We start from the raw sequence: 22140 nt of genomic DNA, 5'->3' as shown, positions 1-22140 counted from the left end.
CAGCAAATTGTGTCTACAAGCCATGACAAAGCAGGAACACTATGCAGGCTGATCCTGTGTATATGTGCATTCGCCTCTCTGTTTGATGAAATACGATGAAATATTTGTGGTGTGTGAGCAGCCAAACACTTTTTCAATATTTTCAACCCTGTGCTGAGCCTGTTGCAATTGAAATTTTGTTCTGTATACACTTGCTGTCTACTGAATGACAATAAAGAAAGTCTAAGTCTAACTCAAAAGCAGTAAGTGGTGTTGTACCCACCTCCAGTAGACGAGCACAGCCAGCAGAAGAAAGAGGCAGAGGAAAGTCAGAGCTGAAACCACCAGCAAAGGTACTAGCCACTCCACACGTCCCAGACCCGCCCCAAACCCAGGCCTTGTCTGGTGGGTCAGGTTGGTCATTGCACTGGGGCGGTCTGGTAGAAAAAGAGGAAGAAATTAATGAGGTAAACAAATCCACTGTCCACAGGCAGAGGCCATGAGGGAAGAGAAAGAATGAGAATATGACTGAGAAGAAGTTGGAGGAGATGGATGCCATTGAGTAGAGGAGGGTAAAAGAGCAAAATCAGGTAGCAGTGCTATTTCTTACTATATGTAGAAATAAGGATTGGATTAGAGTGGAATTAACATAGAACTACAGACTAACTATTACAAATAAGATGGAAGAAAGGGAGCAGGAATGATGGAGCTAGTGTTAGTAATACCATGGTTGTTTTAGATCAGACATAGTCAATGTTCAGTCTGTTATACATTGGCCTTCATATTACAAGACAAATAAATGAAAACCTATACCACTTATCTCTCATTGTAGAACCAGTAATCTTGAAAAGTACACCAGCAGCATAGCATCACTACCATCTATTAAGATTTGATAGTGTATGTATCACAAATATTTATTACAGCTCCCACGGTTCCTAATATGTTGTTTCCTTTTACCACTGGAGGAACTAGAATTTTAGTGCACACCAAGAAACAATCACTATGTGCTGCCAAGCTGCATTTACAGTATGTCAATGCAGCCATAACCTGGTGAATGCCAACAACTGTGACAAGTTTCTGGTAAATGGAGTCCTTAAAACATCTAAAATTTCAAAGGGCAGCTTTACACATTACAAGATAGACCATTGCATTCGTTTGGGTACACTTAATCACTATGAGACCAAAAAAATATATGTATAAAAAATAGCCACAAGCAGCAATTCCGGGTTCAACCTTCAGCAGAGGGATGCAGCTTAGTTGGCCAGAAGTAAAGTTTCAAGCAGCTAATGGGCACTTTCAGGCTTCACAAAGGTGAGCAAACTCATTTGTTAAAACAAGAAGTGACATCAATCACACACTAGTTTATTGAATCTGAGCAAAAAATGGTGGGAATATTCAAGAGATAGCACAGGATGTCTCCAGAGAGTTTGATCATGATTTCTCAAAAGCAAAGTTATGAGCAAATATGTGATTTGATTGATATGGCAGTTCAGATTTTAATTCATACTTGGCTCAAAATGCTTTGGTAGACATATTCCCAAACACAGCCTGAAGATATGTCCCCAGATTTATGATAGATAAATCATTAATGATTCATAATCATTTTCCTGCAATGCCCCGTCCCTTGCAAAGTTATTTTGGTTGATGCCGGCCATTTTTTTTGACCGATCTTGCTTATTTATAATAGAAACGTGTCTAAGCCCAAAAAAATACCCATTTTGGCATTCTATTCATGTTAATTCTATTCATTTATTTTTTTAATTCAGTAAGGAAGAAAATCCATCACGACAATTAGATCCAATGGGGCAGAAAAATAACAATAACGATAACAATAACAGGAATCTTTAAGATCATAATCTTAAAGAAGCCCAATCACAGTGTGGTTCTGCTTCATTGATGGCTTGAACCCCAAGTATAGCAACAAGCGGTGATTTGTGGGTTCAAGAACTTTTGACCGCAACAGAAGGAAGCATCTCAGACTTCACAAAGGTGACCAAAGTCAGTCCAGCTAGTTTAATTCTGTTTATACAAAGAGTGAGACCAATCACACACTTTATCATCACAAAGCCTGCAGGATTTCAATAATGTACAATATATTAGCCTTGAATGCTTATTATGTCCCATCCTCTTTAAAGGAACAGTCTGACATTTTTGTAAATACCTTTTGACACTTTTAGAGTTGTTGAAAGAATGGAGCTGCACTGGTAGTTTCTAGTCTGCAGTTTTTTGCTCGTAGTACTCTATTGCACCACTGGAAGACTCCCATCCCAGAATGCAGGCTTACTTATGGTTCTGAAGGTTTCCAAAAGCAGAATCTGAGCCAGAGCCTTCAGCTATCAAGCTCCTCTCCTGTGGAACGATCTTTCAGTCTCGGTCTGGGGTGCAGATATCCACTCTACATTTCAGTAGGCTTCAGTAGGCTTAAAACTTTCCACTAGTTGATAGTTAAGGCTTGCTCAGGCTTGCCTTGGACAATACCTTTGTTATGCTGCTATAGGTCTAGACTGCTGGGGGACTTCCCATGATACACTGAGCTCCTCTCTTCTCCCCTCTCTGTCCATATGTATGCATTCATGTCCCATTAACACGTGTTACTCTTTTAGCTTCTTCCCCCAGAGCCTTTGCATGTTCTTATCTCCCACGTTGCCATGCATCATGGTTGTACGTGGAGTTTGGATTGTGGTTACAACTACCACTTTGGTCCTGCTTGACACTAACTGCTAACTATTCCATATATATTATTACATTCATATATTATATCATATACGTAGACTTTAGAGTTTTTTCTGTAATTGACTTAAAATGGCCCGTACAGCTATGTTCTGAGCTTGTTACCCTTTTATAGACATTTTTGTCACCTTTTTTAATGGGTGGAACTAACTAGGTCTGTATGAAGAAAACATTCTCATTTCTGATCTTGGCTGCAAGCAGAGGCACATTTAGGGCCTGGCAACTTTTTTCTACTGTCAAAGTATTTAATATGAACAGACAGTGTTCCCAACTTGCTGACTTTCTTGCCAGACCCTCCCTCTCATGCAAATACTTCTAACATTGCCATTTACAATAGCAAATGCAGACCAACACAACACCAACAAGACTAGCCATAGCTACAAGGCTGTAATTGGTCCATTGGTTGTCAAACCTGTGAAAATAGCCATGAGTAAGTACAAATCCAGTCTTTTTGCAAGATTTCGAATTCTGTGATTTTAAAACAAACCACGGAACTGGGCTTCTCAAAAATGTTATCATGCATAAATTCACTTGCTTACTTCACTCAGTGGTTGCTGTGTATTACTGTCCAAGAATACAAATCAAAACTAATTGTGGATCTTGGCGAGTCAAGCCCTGAAAAGTTTTGGATCTTTAAAAAAAAAAATGTTGCTTTCTCCATGGATTCCTAATTTTACATTAGTTTGACTGACATCCAATGGAACATGTCTTGTTTAATATCCTGTTAATGTTTCTGTTCAGTACATAGTGCAGACTTTATTAGAATTTGTATATCGTGTGGAACTGGGGCACAGCTTATTCGCTAAGCTAGGCAAAAGGCATCCTGGACCTACTGTATCTGGGACACAAAATGATGAAATGGATCAATATCTCATGGTGGGTAAGACAGCAAACAAGCATGTATCTCAATACACGAGTGCTGCAGCAAATAGAAACCATCACATAAATAAAAATAATACAGATCAGTACAGACTACCAGGCCTGTTCCTAGGTGATGTTGTTGCTGCTCTGAACTCTGCACACTCTATGCTATTTGAGGAGGTGTATAGCCAGATAACTACATCAAACCACACACAGAGCTCTGGATAATTTGAGTAATTCGTCAAATCCAATTTGTTTTTCAGTCTCTTAATCACCACCACCACCATCATTACCACCTACCCAGTTCAGCTGCTGCAGCCGTGACGTTGCTGGAGCTGACGCCGGCCCCCATGGCCTTCAGTCTGCAGCTTTGCCTGGAGCCGAATGCTACATTAGACCGGGCTCCTGCACTGCACCACAGCTGGCTCACATCACCACTAACTCTGCATCCCCTTCCTTGCATCCACACACTCACACACAGAGACATGCACAGTGTACACAGAGAAACCCGGAGATGCCGCCCGCCTCTGTTCCCTTCTCGTTTCGTTCTGCTTTTCTCTTACGATTATGGCGGTCTGCCAAAAATAAATAAATAAATAAACCTTTGCCAGCTGCATGCGAAAACACACACGTCACACACACACACACACACACACACACACACACACACACACACACACACACACACACACACACACACACACACACACAGAGAGTCAGTAGTGTGCTGTGAGATGCATACTGTACTGACACTAACACACCAAACACACACACATGTAACTATAAATGGAGCTTTTTTTTCTCCCCTGCAGCTGAGTGTAGCCTGCAAGCTCCATGTCCTCTCACCATGTCTGAAAGTAGGCCAGCACTCAAATCAGAGCAAGAAGAGCGGGAGAGCAGGAGAAAAGAAGAGCGGGTGCTGGAAGAGTAAGAGCAGGGGTGGAGGGGGTGGGGGTGGGGAGGCTGAATCCCAATAAAATTGTGTGTCTTCTGCCTTGACTTTTCAATGTATTTATGTATCTAAAGAAAAGTTGTTTCTGGTCGAAGCAGGACTTATTTGATTACTTTGTAGGGGTTGCTGGTCAACCAAGTAGTTTTGTTGCACAGGGTTAGGGTTAACCCTAACCCTAACCCTACCCTCATCTAAACCTAACTCTAATCAATGTGCAACCGTGTCACCTTAACCACATGTTTATTACTGTTTTCAGGAAGCTTTAACCAGTAATGTAGCAAGACGTTGCTAACTAGACGTTATATATCTATTATTGTTACCTTGACCACAAAGCACTGTACATCAAAAAATGAGGCTAAAAGGGCCTTAAAAAATCCTGACCAAGGGACCATATGTGACGAGTTGGAGTTAAAGTGAGAATGTGTTTTAAAAAAAAGTGTATAGAATAAAAATAATATAAATTTTGAGTTAAGTATACCACATAATTTATTGATGTTGCCCATACACCATAAAATTCACACAATAAATACAGACTATCCAGAAACTCTTGCTAGTGTGATGCGACTTGTTGAGATTCACTAGCTGATGATGTCAGGAGCAAGACCCTGGGGGAGGGTCTTGCTGAGTAGGCAAGCTAAGTACATTTTTATGAACACTACACATCTTTCTCATATTGTATATCATCTTATTGTGTAGGCTGCACGGTGGCGCAGCAGGTAGTGCGGGTGCCTCACAGCAAGAAGGTTGCCGGTTCGATCCCCGGGTCAGGCGGGGCCTTTCTGTGTGAAGTTTGCATGTTCTTCCCGTGCATGCATGGGTTCTCTCCGGGTACTCCGGCTTCCTCCCACAGACCAAAAACATGCTCATTAGGTTAATTGATGACTCTAAATTGTCCGTAGGTATGAGTGTGAATGTTTGTCTGTCTTTGCATGTGGCCCTGCAATCGGCTGGCGACCGGCTCAGGGTGTACCCCGCCTCTCGCCCACTGTAGCTGGGATAGGCTCCAGCCCCCCGCAACCCCGAAAGGGATAGGCGGTATAGATAATGGATGGATGGATCTTATTGTGTAACATTTTAATAGTTTGTAGTGGGAGGGCTGCTGTGGGGGAGTGACAAGCCTGCGGGTGGGATACTTGGTGGTTCTCCTTCTAAGGTATATCTTAAGGCACATTGTATTGCAGTGGGATGGCAGGTGGTGCGCGTGCCTCACAGCAAAAGAGGGTCGCAGTTTTTTTCCCCGGGTCAGGCGGGGCCTTTCTGTGCGAAGTTTGCATGTTCTTCCCATGCATGTGTGGGTTCTCTCCGGGCACTCCGGCTTCATCCCACAGACCAAAAACAAGCTCATTAGGTTAATTGGTGACTCTAAAATTGTCCTTAGGTGTGAGTGTGAGTGTGAATGGTTGTCTGTCTCTATATGTTTCCCTGCAATTGACTGGCGACCAGTTCAGGGTGTACGCCGTCCCTCGCCCGTTGACAGCTGGGATAGGCTCCAGCCCCGCCTGCAACCCCGAAAAGGGATAGTCATGTATAGGCAATGGATGGATGTATTGCAGTGCCTCCAATCAAAGGGTGTTCACATGCCTGGGTAGTATTGCCTTATGATAAAAGTTTAGCCGTGTGTGTAGTGGTCCTTCAACTTAGCGTGCCATGTTCACAGGTGTGCCTTGAAGCTAGTGAGACAAGCCTTGTGTGTAGTGGTTCTTCAACTTGTGTGCTGTGATCAAATAGCGTGCCTTAAGTGTGTGTGTATGTAATGCAGCTTAAAGGCAGTCTAGCATGTTCCCCCCGTGACCTTCACCTTACCTGGTTGTAGCTCTCTACTCATTTTATGAATTACTCAAGTGCTGCTAATAAAGATTGTCCCTGTTTGTACGCCACCCTCCTCTGTGTGTGTGTGTATTCAAGGATTCTGACATTTCGGGCATTCATTGCTAAAGGCAAAACCCACATTTATTACACTACTCACACTCAGATAGACTTCAAAAGAATAGACATCCAAAATGGAGCCAGACATGTTTGTTGGGAGATTAAAGTCTCTGTTCCTTGAAAACTGATTTAGTTGTTTGCTAAATAATGTTACTTTCTCAAGTATTGCACTCAACATGCACTCAGCAGAAAAACAGAATACACCTACTTTTACAAAATTGTGCAGCAACTTTTAAATTGTTGCCCTTGAGTCCCTCCAGCTCAAACAGAATAAACTTTGCCAAATGTGCTTTGACAAAGAGTCTAAGAATGCCATTGCCGGGGAATATCAGAATATTGCTTTTGTTCATAACAGTGCCTGGTCTTGTGCTAAGACTATTTCAAAGCCCTTGAAATTGAACTGATGTCCCATGGTGTTGGCTTGGCTAATGCAGTGCCCTGCAGAAAGTCTTTGGTGGGGGAAAGAAGTGGAGTAACAAGGGGAAAAGCATTAGGTCTACTCTCAGCTTCTTATGTTCAAGCTCCATAACTTTTTCACAACTCTTATAGAGATAAACTATAAGCTATAAACAAGCTATTCACCTTTTGTTTGATAAATGCTGTCAAAGTCATGGTCATTTCATTTAACACTGAGTTAGCCAAAATGTATTCTTCTATTGTGGACAAATTTTCAAATCCATCCATCCATCCATTTTCTATGCCGCTTGTCCCTTTCGGGGTTGCGGGGGGGGCCGAAGCCTATCTCGGCTGTCAATGGGCGAGAGGCGGGGTACACCCTGGACCCGTCGCCAGCCGATCGCAGGGCACATACACACACCATTCACACTCACACTCACACCTAGGGGCAATTTAGAGTCACCAATTAACCTAATGAGCATGTTTTTGGTCTGTGGGAGGAAGCCGGAGTACCCGGAGAGAACCCACACATGCAACATGCAAACTTCACACAGAAAGGCCCGACCCGGGAATCGAACCAGCGACCTTCTTGCTGTGAGGCACGCGCACTACCTGCTGCGCCACCGTGCAGCCATTTTCAAACCCATTAATACTAAATACAACTGAACAAAGTGGAATAATTAAATACTTTTAAAAAGCATGAATTAGAATAGTACCTGGAGAAAGAAAATCTTATTTAGTCTAAGTGTCAGGCATTTTGCTGTTGGTTGTTGTTCACTCTGGACCTTATCCTGTTTATTATTTGATCATGTGAGGAGATATTTCTCCCGTCTCCCCAGATGTGATTCCTCAAACATTTTTCGACACTGTACTACTTCATTGCTTTTGTAAATTAAAGGGATGGGAGGGAAGTCGATAATTCTGTTTTCTGAGAATTCAGAAGTTCCAACTATCTATTTCTATAAAATATTAAACCTAATTGATTGTTCGCATGAGGCTTTAGCACATAGTTGACTCACCAGTATGGACGGAAAAAGGCCAGTGCTTTGTGTCTCCCCCTGTTATGGGTCTGAGTGTCACTGTTGGGTCCTTGGGGGCAGGGAATGTTGCTTTTTCACTGGTTGCATCTGTGGTGGTAGTGAGGTTGGAGTCAAGTGGATTATGAGTATACACCAGCTGGTATTCTACGCCAGGAAGAATATTAGTTGGGTCTGGCTCTGTCTGTCTTTTTTCCTGTGCAGTGGCATACGGTGTCTTGCTAGGTGGCTCATTCACTACTGTACTGTTGTCCTTCCTCCCTGCCCTACCCACACCTCTTGATCCCTTCTTCCCCTTCTTTTCATCTTTCTCTTCTTCTTCTTCCTCTTCTTCCTTATCCTCTCCTTCCCTCTCTCCATCCTCTTTTTGACCCTTGCTGTTCTCTCCATCCTCACCCCCTGCTTCATTGTTTTCTTTGGCTATACAGGTCATGACAGCAGAGGCAGAGGTGGTAACGTCTTTGGCAGTCTCAGTGGGTGTGGTGGTTTGGTGTGTGGAGGTAGGATTATGGGTTGGTGCTCTGCTTGGCCAAACAGAGCTTGGGAAGGAGGAAATAGCACCACCGCTGAAGCCCAGACCGGCCAGTAAAGTGCTGGTCACCACGGATGCCACCGTTGCTTGACTACCACTGGAGGACGGGCCAATGCCAGTAGCCATAGAAACGAAGGAGAAGGGGATGCCCGAGGAGGTCCAAGTAGATGAACCAGAGGAGATAGGAGCCATGTCGGCAGAGGAGGCTGGAGACAGTGTTGGCTGAGAAGGAAACAATTGCTGAATTAATTCTTCACACAACTACTTTCAAAAAAAAAGAGGAACCATCCCTCAACAGAAGAGGAGGTCTATGACACTGCTGCTCCCACAATGCTGCCCTATCATCCCCTCCCAGGAGATTTCACAGCTATTCATAAATGGCCTTTTGACTACTCAGACAACAGTCCCTCACACTTGGCCCCAGGTGATTCCCATGACTATAGTGACTGCATGTATACAGCTAAGAGCACTAACAACCCAAGTGAAATCAATGATGATGATAATGACCCCACAGAGATTAAACACCTGGGACTCCCCACCAGTAAGTTAGAACTGAAGAATACCCTTGGATGAGAGGCAAAATGTTTTCAGGTTTCAACACCAAACACCTGGTATCCCTAGATTTGAACATCCCTGGAGTACCATGACTTGAATGACTGAGAATCTTCATAGACATACTGCCATCACCTTTCTTGTGTACAAGTGCAACACAAACAACAAATTTGATCATTAACAGACCAAAGTCTGAAGGATAGTTGTATTTCTTTGGGGCAAACTGAAGCCTTAAGGTTTCACAGGTCACAGTGGTTGGCAACCACTGATGTCAGTGATAGAATAATTTAATTTCAAACATTTAAACCAGTGCATTTTATACATTTAATTTTTAGATTCATGTGAAATGCCCAAATTTAATCCGCAACAGACCAAGAAGTGGTCATCGGTGTTTATGTTGTGTTATCATTTAATTTTAGGTGCATTTATGTAGCCTTTTACCAGATTAAAGGAAGATTAAGACATAATATTAAGCAGAATAAAGGACCCTGAATTGTGTGTGCTGGGATTTTGATAAAATTATGATATCCTCAAGTTGTTTGACTTGATGTTTGTCCCACATCTTTTTTAATTAACAATTAAAATGCTGCTGTCCTATTAGCACTTCATTGTAATTCTGATTTTTATTCTGTTCAAGACATTCCTGTCCACAGAGGGAAGAATGATGCTAATACAAACACTGCTCTCTGCTGGATTATAAATGAAAAGACACGTGATTCACCTCTGCTTTCCTTACCATTCCAGTTTTCACAATCCTCGTGCCCTCAAAGATCCTGGTAGTGTTTGCTGAAACAGAAAAACGGGACAATCCACGATTACACACAGAGGAGACAACCAGGCAACACTTCAATTGAAGGCGTGTCCATAGGACATCCATGAGTGCATTGTAAGAAGATTAATCACAGCATGAATGAATGTAAATGCAAGGTGCTGAATACTTCATGGGGCAGCCAATAAACTCAAAGTAGATTAAATTAATGCATCTCACTGCATTTCAGGTGCTTGCTCTTAGTCTTTTCTTTCCTTTGTTATTTTTGCTTACAGCCTGCAGCTGTTCATATGAGTTCACATAAATAATCATAATATAAAAGAATTTATATTATAATCAAAGGAATCCTAACAGTCAGATAGTACGGTTTGCACAAATGTAAGACAATAGGTACAGCATATTGAGAGAGGGCAGTGCACATGAAAAAGATGCGTGCTGATGGCTGTATTGACATTTATGATGACATTAGAGATAATGTGGCAGCAATTCATGTGCAATAGAGGTCTAAGAGCTGTGTGTGTGTCTGCAGAGACCAGGCCGGTGTGTTTCTCTGTGTTCCTGTATTACCTCTGAAGAGCATGCTCTGGCTGAAGTCACTGTGCATGTCATTCATGCAGACAGCCTGGACTCGAAACAGGTACAGCACATCTGGGGAGACGGGAGAAATGACGGCCTCCTGGACAACACACACACAATATGCATAGATTCATACGTGCATGACATTTTGAAGCTTTTGAAGGACGTTTTTGATTTAGGGGGAAAAATCCTTTAATTATGAACCTTCCAACCAGTCTCTACTTTTTAAATGAAGATTCACATGAAATATGCGTGATGAGGTAACTGTAAGGGATAGAAAAACTCAATTTGATTCTTAACTCTTAGATACACACATTTGTTGAAAATGACATTTTTTGTTTCAACAAAAATATTACACCTTTTCATGTCGTAGGTTTCCTTAAAAATCTTGTTTATGATAATTTTCCATTTTTCTTTATCAATTACTATATTCTACCATATTTTCTGAAACCAGGCCTTTACTTGTAGCAGGCTTATATTAAAGACAGGCCTTTATTTCCTTTTAATTATCTTATCATTATTTGATAACAATGTAACCCTTGCTTATATTTTAGACTCCTTTCATTTCTTAAAAAGGCTAAGGACATGGGGTAAGTCTCGAGTCTTTTATTAGATATTTTCTTGCTCCTTGCTTGAACCAGAAGTTGTTCTGGTCTGTGATCTTGAAGGCTGTGTCCAAGTTCCAATTTCTGCTCAGAGAATCAAGGAGTAAGGATAGACAAGAGCAAAGTTCATGGAAGTCTTCCACTTTTCCACTTTTCACATGTGAGCCTGATGAGCATTGGGGTTGATTTGGTTTGAAACATGAAACATTTGGCTTAATAAATGATTTCCGATGTTCAAAAGACACACCAATTATATTCTTGGCTATTAAATAATGATTTCACGAGCAGAATATTGATAAATACTAGTGCAAACAATGAATAGAAAAATTAATTCATTCTGTCAGTTGGTTCTTATGCCTCTGAGCACAACACAGTATGAATACAGAATGCAGGTCATTATTCATGTGCAGGTGTCTGTTAAACAGGAAACAGGCTCGAAAAAAACTGCTGTCCTAGCAGTGACAACTGTGTCTTTATTAGTATTAGCACAGTGTACATGTATGCAGACACAAATTCATCAAATGTCTCTACAGCTGTTAAAGGTGAATGGCAGCTGATCCAGCTGTGATCAGCTGCCACCGTGAGGAGAAATGAATGTCACTTCATGTGACATTTCAGAGGACATGACATCTTCTCTCTTTCTTCTCTCCTCATTTCCTTGTGTCTCTCCATGCATTGTCAGTGAGACGATGCAGTTTGAGAGATTTGGGGTGTACTCATGGACAGACAGAGACCCACAGCTGTGACAACAGACCAAAAATAGTTTAGATGAGTAATTCGGTACGAAGAGGTGGTGAAAATACCACAGTTATATTGCTAAATTCATTAAATGAAAGCAATGTACATTATGCTTAGTTGGCATACACATTATATGACAGAAATAGGGAATTTATCCACCCTTGTCTTTGGATAACTCAGTAATTAAATTAAATTAAATTAAATTAAATTAAATTAAATTAAATTAAATTAAATTAAATTAAATTAAATTAAATTAATCAATAGAGCCTTGTTGAATGGTATATTAAATTCTCTGCCTTATTCTTCCATTGCTTCATCCCCTTTTGACAAGTTCATGACATTACTAAGTCTAATTTTTAATCAAGTCTGACAAAGTTATTGATCAGATTTCATAAGCTGTTTTATCACCACAGATGATCAAAATCACACTACAATGTGCAGGGATACCATTGGAAAATATCACATTCTGCTGTGTTTTATGGTTTCATGAGGTAAAATCAGTTCAGTTAGCCCGTCAGTCATGAGGATACACTTCCATCACGGTACCCAGTATGTCAACTACACCATCACATTGTATCACCAATCTATATGTGCACCTACTGCGCACAATCAAACTTTTTATTCTCTTTTTATTCTCAATGAGATAGCATTATCTGTCAATCATCCACATTGACAAACATCCCTACAAAGTTTGAATTCATTGTTTTGGTTTTTACAGTCCACAACTATTTTGATTCAGTCTGAGCATTCTCCTCAACATATTTTCAGCAGCAGCAAGCAGCTGTTTTTAACACTAAAGCTCTGATAAATTGACCCAACAGACACAGTAAGCAACTAGCTGCTGAATATAGTGGAGCATTTAGCAAGAGCCAGATATTTTCCTCAGGAGATGGTGGTGACCAACACAAAGTAAAAGAGAAAATGAAAATTGGACTTACTTATCAGGTGGCCAGAAATAAAACCTGAAGTAAATAATAATGTCTCTCTGCATCTGCTGAATGAGTAAACAGGTCATTTTTTTGCTGGCATATTCACAAAATTAACTTTATATGGGAAAAAAAGGTGTCATTTTCATTTTTGTGGAGTTCAGCTCCAAATGTCCCCTGTCCTCCATACACACAAACACAGAGATCAGATTATTAAAGATCAACAAAGAAATGAAAAACTCATGACTTCAGTGCCCCTTAAAGACATCGTTGCAAACAATAATCCCTCCTCTCTACAAATTTGACATGGAAATGAATGGACTGAAAATAACACAGACTGTATTAAATCTTATTTTTTCACAAACGAAAACTTACACCGTTATGATAATTTGAAACGTACCCAAACTCATAGCCACTTCAAGCATTCTATCTTTACCAGAAAGGGTATGCTAGTAGAACAGCTCGCGATCCCTCATTTGAGGCAGATTCACCTCCAAATTAATGATGATGGACAGCTCCTTCAAACTGAACTTCCACTGATGAGGAAATTTTATGCTGCCATTAAAAGGACAAATGTCACACCTTAAATAAAAACAAGCACACATCTTCATTTTGAAAGTTGAACTGGCTTAATTCTAAGTTTCCACATTTTTGCTGTGAATTTCCACACAACTCCTTTATTCTCTATCACGTACTCAGAGGGAACTAGATATAATCACCACAAATGCACCATGGAACTTTACAGAAAATCTGAAATGCAACTGATAGCAACTGAATTGAATTGAATTGAATTGAACTGAACTGAATTGATAGCTTTCATGGGAAGGTAGTCCTCTGTCATATGTGGGTGTTGGTGTTCACACAGATGCTGTGGAAAATTCCCACTTCTAGCTGACTCCTGCTCTTACAAAGATGTGTGGCAAAGATTGAGTAGTTCAAAAGGCTTCATGTAAACATCTTAGGGCTTCAGTGTACGGTGGCATCAACAGCAGCTAATGAACTAAGTAAGAGTCTGAATCTTGAATCTAATCACTGTGTCCTTTACAAAACAGACCTGCATCATTATTCAGTTCATACACTAATACAATACCATGTCGGTTATGTATAAATTCATTTTCAATTCACTTCAATTCTATTTGTATAGCGCCAAATCACAAAAGAAGTTGTCTCAGGACACTTTCCATAGTGCTGGTACAGACCATACCAGCTCTAAACATCCATGTATAAATGTACATTCTACAACTATATTATTTAAATGGTCATGTCAGTTAGCTCTTTTGTGCATGTAAAAAATGCATGCAGAAGTGGCAGTCCAGCTTTTTCTATCCCATGATGCAACACAGCACCAGCTCCTGCTCGGTGACCATCCTCCACCAAGGTGAACGCCCCGTCTACCTACTGCCTGCCAGTGCTATACAAAGATGTGGAAGGAAACATTTTGAGCAAAGCAGCCAATTTCTTTGTTGTTGGCTGCAAGAACCAACACAGGTGTTCATCTACTCCCACCAGCAGAGGATAGATACCCTCCTACCAGTAGCTCAAATTTGTCCTCTATGGAAGACATTTGTAAACCTGTCCCACCCACTGCATACTACTGAATTAACTCCTTTTGCTATCTACAGAGAACATTTAGGGCTTTTCAATAATACCAAATGTGAAGGGCTGGGGCTTTGGTACCTTTCTCTTTCTCATTAAGGAAAATCACATTTTGGCTTAAAATGTTGCTGGCATATTTTAGATAAGTCTCATAACAACACATTAAAACATTATCTGAATTATTTTAACGGTATTATAGCATAGTATTTAAGTGTCCTGGTAGTCAGGGGGATATAGTACATTATAACAAACACAAAGGGATTTATTGCAGGACTGTTGAATTCTACTGCATTACTTTGAGCTGGATGTACCTAATAAACTGGCAACTGAGCGTACATTTCCATCTATATTCTGACCCCTATGCTCTGCTCTCTGACACATGCTAGCTCTGGCTCTGGCTGTTGAATCCGGTTAGGATTCAACAAGACTTCAAGTGGTATTGGCCATAAAATAGTCCAGAGCATTTTGATTGTGATAAGGGGAGCATGTGTGAGGGATTTGGGGGTACATATGAGTCCCTCTTGTGACTTAGATAGAGGTATCAAGGGAGGATATGAGGAATAAGAGCAAAATCAAAGGGTTTACATACAGAGGCAGGAAAAAATAGTGTGCTGAATGGCTGATTGGGGGAAAAACATTAAGGAAGGAAGCAGAGGAAGTAGATTTGAGAGGGAGGGATAGTCTCTTGAGTTAATGATGGGAGTATAAAACACTTCCCACCTCCCTCCCTCCATCTCTCATCATCACAGATTCCCAGGTCTGAAAGCTGAGGCTGCTTCCACAGCCAGGGGGCACTCTAATCCCTTTTTTGCTGCTGCTCCTGTTTTCCCGCAGAGCCACTGGCCCAAGGTCATGCTTTTTGCACAGGCTGGAAGCCCTGCACCCCCTCCAGCTTAGCATTAGTATTCTGCTAGCCGACCGACAGACCACAATGTAAGGGAATGAAACCTCCTGTCTGCTCCACAGCCTTCCCTCATAGCTCATTTTGCCTCCTGATGAGACCATTTGTAATGGAACTGTTGCAGGATGTTACTTGGTTTGTGTGTGTGTTTGTGATCAAAAGCATTTGTTCCTACCTTAACTACCTAACAACTACTTTAATGAAACCTCTGCTGACCTATTTTTTCATAATAAGCTGTATTTTGCCATAACTGTGTATGCATAAAAGTCATATTTTTAGTGATGCAATCAGTGCTTATTTAGTACATGTCAAAACAGTTTTGTTCCAAAACAAGTTATTAGATTTTTCAAGCCCCTAGCAGTCATATTTTTGATGATGTAAAATTCTCTGTATTTCTGAAATAACATACACATACACAAATATACTACACACTTGCTTCCTCCTGGTGTAACTGCTTTTTGATTGTCTGATAGTCCTAAAAATTATCGTCATAATTTACAATTACAGTAAACAGTGATATCTGTTCACCAAGTATTGGTTTGTGGTTTGATCCTTGGCCTTGGCAGTCTACGTGTCAAAGAATCTTTGGGAAAGATACTGAACTACTGTGAATTGTTAACGCCCATAATGAACAGGTGGCCTAGCTACCAGACAACCTAATTAACCTAATGATCATGTTTTTGGTCTGTGGGAGGAAGCCGGAGTGCCCGGAGAGAACCCACGCAAGCACAGGAATAACATGCAAACTTCACACAGAAAGGCCCTGCCCGACCCGGGGATCAAACCGGTGACCTTCTTGCTGTGAGGCACACGCATTACCTGCTGCCCCACCGTGCCGCCCGTTTATCCTTCTAATTTGACTTAATTTGATTATGACTAGGGCTGTCAGTTTAAGGCGTTAATTAGATTAATTAATTACGCTGCAAATTAACGCGCTATAAAAAAATAACGCAATTAATCATGAGTGGCAAGTCAATGCGCAAGCATTTTAAATTTGGCCCTTTGAGTGACCCGTAGGCTGCAGTGAGGTCGCATCCTACCTGCGCCACTAGTCAAAAGCAGGGTGACAACAGACATGGATGCGACACCGGAGAGCGAGGCAAGCCTACTTGGACCTTTGAACGGCAAGTTTATTTATAAAAAGAACAAAGACGGGACTATTAACAAGAACGCAGTGATTTGTACCTTGTGTAAAAAAGAATTTTCCTATCACCGTAGCAGCTCCAGCCTGAATTATCATTTACACACTACATGTAAACATGTAGTTGCTGCTAGTGCCGCTAGTGCTACCGTGAGCTCACTCTGCCAACCCACACTTGCTGAGTGGAAAACGAATGAGCAAAGCCACGACAGAAAAACTGACAAACTCTGACAAACACTCGGTTGCTGCTGATTGCAGGCCGATTTCAATTGTGGAAGACGAGGGCCTAAAAGAGGCGTTTCAGATGGCGTCATCTGACTCTAATTTCCAGCTACCGTCGAGAACTACAGTGATGAAAAGAATTCACCAGCTGTAATGTGAATGTCAGTGAATTGTAATGTCCTAGAATTCAAATTCTTTATTTGGGGACCTTTAGCAGATATGAGATTAAAATGCGATTAATTAGATTAATTAATTACAAATCCTGTAATTAATTAGATTAATTTTTTTAATCGCCTGACAGCACTAATTATGACATAAAACATTATTAGGCTTTAGTTGTAGTAGTTGAATAAATATTTGAAAATTTCTAAAACACGTTTTTGGTAAAATATGGTTCAGACACATATTGCAGGAGACACAATCTGATACTAATGCATTACAGTCATTGATCTCTAATCAGTTATTATAATAATTATGAATATCACATACCAACAGCATGCTGCGGTATGCTAATTTATTTTTCCCGCAATAGAGCTAGTCAACACAACACTGTTCAGAGGCATGCTCTCATATCTCTCTCTTGCACATTTGAGTCTCTCAGCAGCTGAATTCAACATAAGTCACGTCGGCCTCCCACTACAGGCTCCAGTCCCCCCCCAGTCTCACCAGTTTGTGTTTGGCATCAGTGAGGTGTGTTTCCTCATAGCTGTCGTCATGGGCTGTCCAGCTGTAAGACACCAGGAAGTGGAGGATGGGTGGGTGGTAAGTGACCTCTGGACGAGCCCAGCGCACAACCAGAGCGCTGCCGTTCACATGCTGCACCTTCATGTTGATGGGAGCACTACTGCATACTTGGAGGAGAGTGGGGGCAGGAATCAAAGAAAGAAAGGAGGGATTGAGGAGGAAATGTGCAGAAAAGGTACGAGAGAATAGACAAATAAAAGGGGAAAATGGAAAAGGGAGATGAGGGTGCGATGCATCAAATGAAACAAGTGTCAAGGAAGGAGAAAGAAGAGCAAAAATGAAATGATGGACATAAAATGAGGAAAAGAAAGGATAAAGATATAGGATTAGGAAAATGAAGATATTTGATGTAGAATTGGTAAGAGAAAAGATCAAATCAGAAATAAAGGAAAGAAGTAAGGAGGAAAAAAGTGGAATGGAGGGATTAAAGAACTCAAAGAAGTGAAGAAAAAAGAGAAAGAGGTGAGATGGAGAAAAGAGGGATGAGAAAGGGAGAAAGGCATGAAGGAAAGGATGAACAGGAAATGTAGTAAAGGAAGTGGACATGGGAGGAAGGAAGGATGGATGTGAAGGGAGAATGAAGGAAGCAATGAGATTTAAAGTGAGAAAGAGACAGAGAGATAATTTAATGACAGAATACATCGGCACAGCTTATCTTTCAAATACACTTCAATACACTCAGAGAGGGACACACACACACACACACAAACACACACACACACACACACACACACACACACACACACACACACACACACGTGTGTACCCACCCACCAGCGGGCAGAGAGTGCTTTTTCACTGAATACATGTGGTCCACGATTTGGTTTTATTTTCTATATAGCGCCAGATCACAACATAAGTCATTTGAGAATACTTTTCCTATAGAACAGGTCTATACCTTGTGCCTTTATTCAACAAACTCAATAGCCTTATCTGATATATCTCACACACACACACACACACACTAAAAGGGCCCAATAACACAAGCTTATATATAGTCATCCTCAGGCTAAACGCAGCCCACCTGCTCTGCCTTCAAATATCTGACAGTGGGAGATATAAATGCAAACACATACGCATTGAATGTTTTAATTATGAATTAAAACAATCAGCACTGTTGCATACAAACCCTACATTCATTCTGATAGGACCAGCCCTACACTTACCACCAGATGTCTCTGTTTTACCAGTGACATTTTCTGTTCAGACTGTAGAGTACTTGATTTCAGATTCTGAATATTTCAGAATTGAATTCTCAGTACTGCCAGGCCTTTTCTGAAACAGGTTTATATAAGCCTTTTCTCATCTGCCTTGTATATGTTCCATATACCTTCCTGTTTTCTGATCTGCTCCCTTTAAAATTTGCCATTGATGCTGCTCATGCAAAATCATGTCAGACTTCCTCTGTGTTTACCTGATGTCTTGAAAAATTCAGTGTAATATACATTTCCACAGACTAATTCTGTCAGTGTAACTACAGTCATGCGATAGTCACCCCTATGTGAGTTCTGAGTGTATCTTCCCAAACATAAATACTGTTTTCATTCACTAATAAGTTCCAGTTTTGCTTCCATTTTGCCCTTTTGTAATGTCAAGATCCCATTGGTGTAACTTGATGCTACCTGTGTTAAGTTATATTATGTTGCAGTGTTATAAATAGTGCAGTGAAATTTTATATATACTGAATTTACCATGTAAGCTGGAATGCAGGTAATTCTACCCCTTTTAATGTTTTTGTGACTGGCCACTATTCAAGCTGGGCACTCCCTGCAGCCAGGTCCAACGTCTGGCAGAAAGCTTTCAAACAAGAGTGGAGGCTGTTAAAACATCAGATTGATGATAGAGTGGCACGTTTAACAACCACATATAAGTGGAATGTCCGGGTGTCCAAATTTTGATCAATGTATCTGTAGTGTAAGCAGCAATTCTTTGTACTTTTCACTGTTGCAAAAGAGGGAGTAGCATACAACAATGCATTTAATGATTATTCCAAACACTCTATCATATTATGCAAATGTGTAAGGTAATTCAATGATGAACATGGGTTGATTGAGAATAGGACTCACGTGCCTGGCGGAAACAAATTGATTAGCTTGCTCATAAAGCGCTGCAGTGGAGATTTTCTATTCATAATCTGCAGTCGCGCCCCATGTGGCTTAGATTTACTAAAGCCATTAGTCACACACACACACACACACACACACACACACACACACACACACACACACACACACACACAAAAGCACACACATTAACAAAGTAGAACACACACATGTACATCCACCAACATCATTTGGAAGTCAAGCAGTGAATGACCTCTATGCAGGAAAAACGTATTTAACAGATTATATCAACCTGGGCCCAGTCAGCCATGCTCTGTGTATGTGTGTCACAAGTTAAAGCATTAATACCACTATAGAAAGCATGTGCTGTACATTCACAGTGTGAATTGAAGTTTAAAAGTAAGGGAAATACGTGAATATTTTCAGTAGCCCAGACAATAAAAATCCATGGTAAGCACTTGTAAAAGCACATGTAAAAAAGTAAAAATCTGTGATTAATCCAATCAGTCCTGACAGAACACAGGTGTACCGCTCACTGTTTAAGTGAGGCTTGCACACAAACTGATTGGTCTGTGTCACTGTCAATCAAAATATCAGCAGCCCTGGACCAGACCAGAAAAAGAGAGTTGCAACACTTTGTGATCTTGCCACCACACAGTCAAGTGATTCATGTTGCTCCCAGACAAATTTGCACTGTCAACCTGTTAGAATGCTTTCAAGCAGGACAGACAGCAGCAGTCATTTCATCAATTCACCAGTGAGCATGCTTGGGAAACTTTTGAACGCCACTGCCCTAGACTTCATAAGCAAAATACTTATCATCCATCCATCCATCCATCCATTTTCTATACCGTCTATCCCTTTCAGGGTTGCAGGGGGGGCTGGAGCCTATCCCAGCTGTCAACGGGCGAGAGGCGGGGTACACCCTGGACCGGTCGCCAGTCGATCGCAGGGCAACACACAAGACAGTCCCATTCACGCTCACACTCACACCTAAGGAGATTTTAGAGTCACCAATTAACCTAATGAGCATGTTTTTGGTCTGTGGGAGGAAGCCGGAGTACCCGGAGAGAACCCACGCATGCACGGGAAGAACATGCAAACTTCACACAGAAAGGCCCGACCCAGGAATCGAACCAGTGACCTTCTTGCTGTGAGGCATGCGCACTACCTGCTGCCACACCGTGCAGCTTCAAATTACTTATCATACTTGTTCAAAACTTCTTCTTCGTATGTTATTATAAAACCCCCAGGAATGGAGCTTTGGTTTGGTAAGCCTGGCGTAGGTCCCAAGTCGTGCACTGGGGACATAACTCTCATTTTGCCTGTCACCCTGGAATTACCAGAACTCTTTTCTTGTTGAAAAGGCATTTTTGGTGGTCCACAAGGGAGACGGAAACGGGCCTTTGTCTCAGCTGCATGGTATGTGCCAGAGGGAAAGCATCTTATTGCACCCCCAGCTGGTCTCTTGAGCCCCTACCAGAGATTGAGCATGTTAATCAGGGTCAGATATCAGATATCTCACTAAATGACTGTAGTATCAGTAATCTACCAGAAAACATTATTGTGCTAATCTGAGATGAATTGATATTATCCTTAATCATCCTCAATGGATAAAGCAGGTAAATGGACTGTATTTATGCAGCGCTTTCTCATCTGACGACTGCTTTTACAACACAAGTCTACATACAGGTCTACATTGCATGGCTAGGCCACCTGCTCATTATGAGCTTTTTTTTTAACCATTCACATACTGATGGCATAGCATCAAGATACTCTGATATGTGGACAGCCATTGCCCGGGATCGAACCACTGACCTTCTGATAAGTGGACGACCGCTCTATCTCTTGAGTCTGAGTGTGCCCCTCACATGGTTCTTTGGAGGTGTTTTACAAAATTGCTGAACTCATACTCAATGTGTGTAACTGAAAGGGTCTTATAGCCCTGTGTGTCTGGAAGGGTGATGAAGAGATGCTCTTAAGGCTTTCATCAAAGATAAGCAGGCCATCATACACTCGCATGCACACACATACACATACACATATAGACACACACAGCTCTCTCACTCTCTTCTATTTCTTTCTCAGAGAAGCCATTTGGAGGAGGAAAGGACATCTTTGGCCCATGTTGACCAGAGTTGATCGATGACCTGGTCTCGATTGTGGGTCCTGTCTGTGGGGTTTTTGCACTGGGGGGGATTGGGTGGGAAACAATAGTGAAAAGGCTGATGCCAAATCCTTCTTTACACAGTTATTTGTTGTGGATAGATAAAAGTTCATGATTAGATAAAACCCTCAGTGCTGGTGTTCACATTTGCTCTTGCTTTTGAAAAAGGAAAAAGGAAAGGAAGATAGTTTTCATTACTTCAAAACCTAGTGAGTAAAATGTCATTATAAACAATGGGACCTCTAGCCAAAGCTTTGAAAAAGACAGCCAGGTTATTGGAAAAAAAATGTATCGTGCAACAATGAGCTCTGTCCAGGGAAACCTCAGTAAGCAAATAACTGCTTCACACATTATACAGGACATTTACTGGCCGTTACTGATGACATTTAGTTGACGTGCCAACTCTCCTTAGTAATAATAAAATGCACGATAATGGCATTAGTTTTTGGTGCACACTGTCATTTTTATGTGGCAGGAAAATGTCTTCTGCTATGAAAAATTTAAATCCTGCTATGTGTGAAGTTTCACTCTGTGCAGTACAGCTCACCCTGTGTCATTGTTTTAGAGCAGACTACCACTTGATGGCATGAAGGACTGTAAATTGAGTAGCACTTAGACTGGCACTTGCATTGCTCAAACTACTTGATACAGTACTTGTGTCTTTTTTAAAACTGTTATTGGTGCACATTTAGGTATTATGCAGGGACATTATTCAGCTCTTGGACAT

The 22140-nt window shown here is 41.2% G+C and overlaps 1 protein-coding gene across 2 annotated transcripts in view; it reads right to left on the bottom strand.

The window, feature by feature from the left end:
- Positions 1-22140, bottom strand: part of LOC139328600 (receptor-type tyrosine-protein phosphatase gamma-like) — a 551152-nt gene that overhangs the window by 53474 nt on the left and 475538 nt on the right. For both annotated transcript variants that reach the window (XR_011602038.1, XM_070958423.1), the window contains exons 9-13: positions 17106-17290; positions 10302-10410; positions 9702-9751; positions 7864-8635; positions 263-416 (exon numbers count right to left, since the gene is read on the bottom strand). Coding sequence is in view for 1 of the 2 variants with exons in the window: in XM_070958423.1 (XP_070814524.1) it covers positions 263-416; positions 7864-8635; positions 9702-9751; positions 10302-10410; positions 17106-17290 (1270 nt within the window). In the remaining variant the exon portion in view is untranslated. The remainder of the gene's footprint in view (positions 1-262; positions 417-7863; positions 8636-9701; positions 9752-10301; positions 10411-17105; positions 17291-22140) is intronic.

The sequence above is a fragment of the Chaetodon trifascialis genome, chromosome 3, assembly GCF_039877785.1.
Source record: "Chaetodon trifascialis isolate fChaTrf1 chromosome 3, fChaTrf1.hap1, whole genome shotgun sequence".
NCBI lineage: Eukaryota > Metazoa > Chordata > Actinopteri > Chaetodontiformes > Chaetodontidae > Chaetodon > Chaetodon trifascialis.
The sequence above is the reverse complement of the archived record's forward strand: the minus strand, read 5'-3'. Positions and strand labels throughout refer to the sequence as shown.